Source organism: Akanthomyces muscarius (genome assembly GCF_028009165.1).
Source record: "Akanthomyces muscarius strain Ve6 chromosome Unknown contig_11, whole genome shotgun sequence".
Taxonomy (NCBI): Eukaryota; Fungi; Ascomycota; class Sordariomycetes; order Hypocreales; family Cordycipitaceae; genus Akanthomyces; species Akanthomyces muscarius.
In genome coordinates, this window is record NW_026611614.1 from 95,561 (window position 1) to 97,107 (window position 1,547).

General features: G+C 49.8%; 1 protein-coding gene across 2 annotated transcripts; it reads right to left on the reverse strand.

Annotated features, from left to right (window-relative positions):
• Positions 1-252: 252 nt before the first annotated feature.
• LMH87_007555 (uncharacterized protein) lies at positions 253-825 on the reverse strand (the record flags this gene model as incomplete). 2 transcript variants are annotated; one of them, XM_056199455.1, is made up of 2 exons in its annotated part: positions 253-481; positions 557-825. In XM_056199455.1, the coding sequence occupies 2 exons, from the start codon at positions 823-825 to the stop codon at positions 253-255; spliced, it is 498 nt and encodes a 165-aa protein (XP_056057902.1). The 2 variants fall into 2 exon arrangements, with proteins under 2 accessions (XP_056057902.1, XP_056057903.1); XM_056199456.1 differs by having other exon boundaries at positions 253-484.
• Positions 826-1,547: the final 722 nt, after the last annotated feature.

Below are 1,547 nucleotides of genomic sequence, written 5' to 3' on the forward strand. Positions count from 1 at the left end.
CTTCTTTGGAATAGAACGACTCGGTAGCCATTTTTCCCACAATCTGTTGGTCTTGCAGTAATCCGGCTATATTAGTCCTGTTTCATACACGGCGGTTTGTGAGCCGCGTGACTCTCGCCGATTGAACACATTTTCAATCGAACAAATGCGGCTTGGCTACCTACAGACTCCACAGGGCACAATATTTTAGGAGAGAAAATAGGAAAAGGAAGTCTAGAATCAAAGTCGGGTCGTGAGCAGAATATAACTAAATCACTCAGCCCGATTTGGACTGTACAGTCGGCGCAGCGACGGCAACATGAAAGGCGAGCTTGCCTTCGACAGATGCAAGTTCTCCGGCGGCGATGATAATATCGGCATAGGATGTGCAGGGGCGGTGGCAACAAACGAGCCCTGCGTATATATTTGCGGCATTGCTGCTTGGTTCGAGTAGTGTAACTGCGGCATAGCCACTTTGCGGTCAAGTTGGCCGACTTTGTTACTACTAGCATGTGTCAGGCGCAGCCGATACTGCTTATCGTCTCAGAGTTCAATGATACCCTCATCAATCACGTACTTAATTAATAGATTGTCAACGCCTAATTTGTTCCCTTCGCCTTTTTCTAAGTGTGCCACTCTATGCCTCAGCCACTTTTCCCAGGCTGTCGGCCCAGCGAAGTACTGTTCGCAGCCTGACATGGGGCATTTGCACTCCTTCGGCGGTTGGCGGTGTTGAAACAAGCGTTGAAACAAGCACTTCTCGCACATTTCGTTGACGAATTTGCTCCATTCCTCTGCCTCGTTGTCTCTATCAAGAGCTTGTGTATTCTCCGGCGTGGCGTGCATGCGACGGAGATGATTCGTGTAGAGGTCCTTCCGGTTAAATTCGGCGTTTGGCGCGCACTTACTGCAGTGATAAAGCTGCAGGATTAATGCGTCGAATTGATATGACGTTTCCACTCGTTCTTAGTGCCAAGTCTGACTGTGCAGCCGCTGAAGTCAAACACGGAAGAAAATAGGCAAGGGTGTGCCGCTGTGGTGTGCTTTCGGAGAGAGGACGATTTTTCGAACGCGTGCTCGAAGTAACTCAATTCTGTGACTGACATTGATTCAGGGTATGTAGTGGTGCGGCTATCTCTATGGATGCTAGATATTGACTTCGGGATTGCACGTTGCAGATTCGAGTTGTCATCAGTATCGCCGTTGTGGTGGCGGTCATGGCTGAGGGCTTTGAGCTGCTCTGCGGCTTCCTGTATCTCGGTCGAGTGTATTGGGCTCTCCGACTTATCTGGCTAGCTGAAGGCAACTCGGTGTGCGAACTGGCATTGGTAGGAAAAATCGAATTTCGGTGTGAAGGCAGATGCGCTTCTGCAGGCTCAATACTCGGGATAGCGGCTGTACTGCTTTTAGGTGTAGCTTTGACGAGATGAGGTGACTCATCAAGTTTGAGTGGCGCCAAGTTTCGAGAAGTGGTGTAACTTAGAAAACGCCACGTCTTGTCGTGTTGAAGCCTCGTCCAGAGCGATTCGGGCACAGAAATGACAAGCGTCGTCAGTGGCCCTAGATAT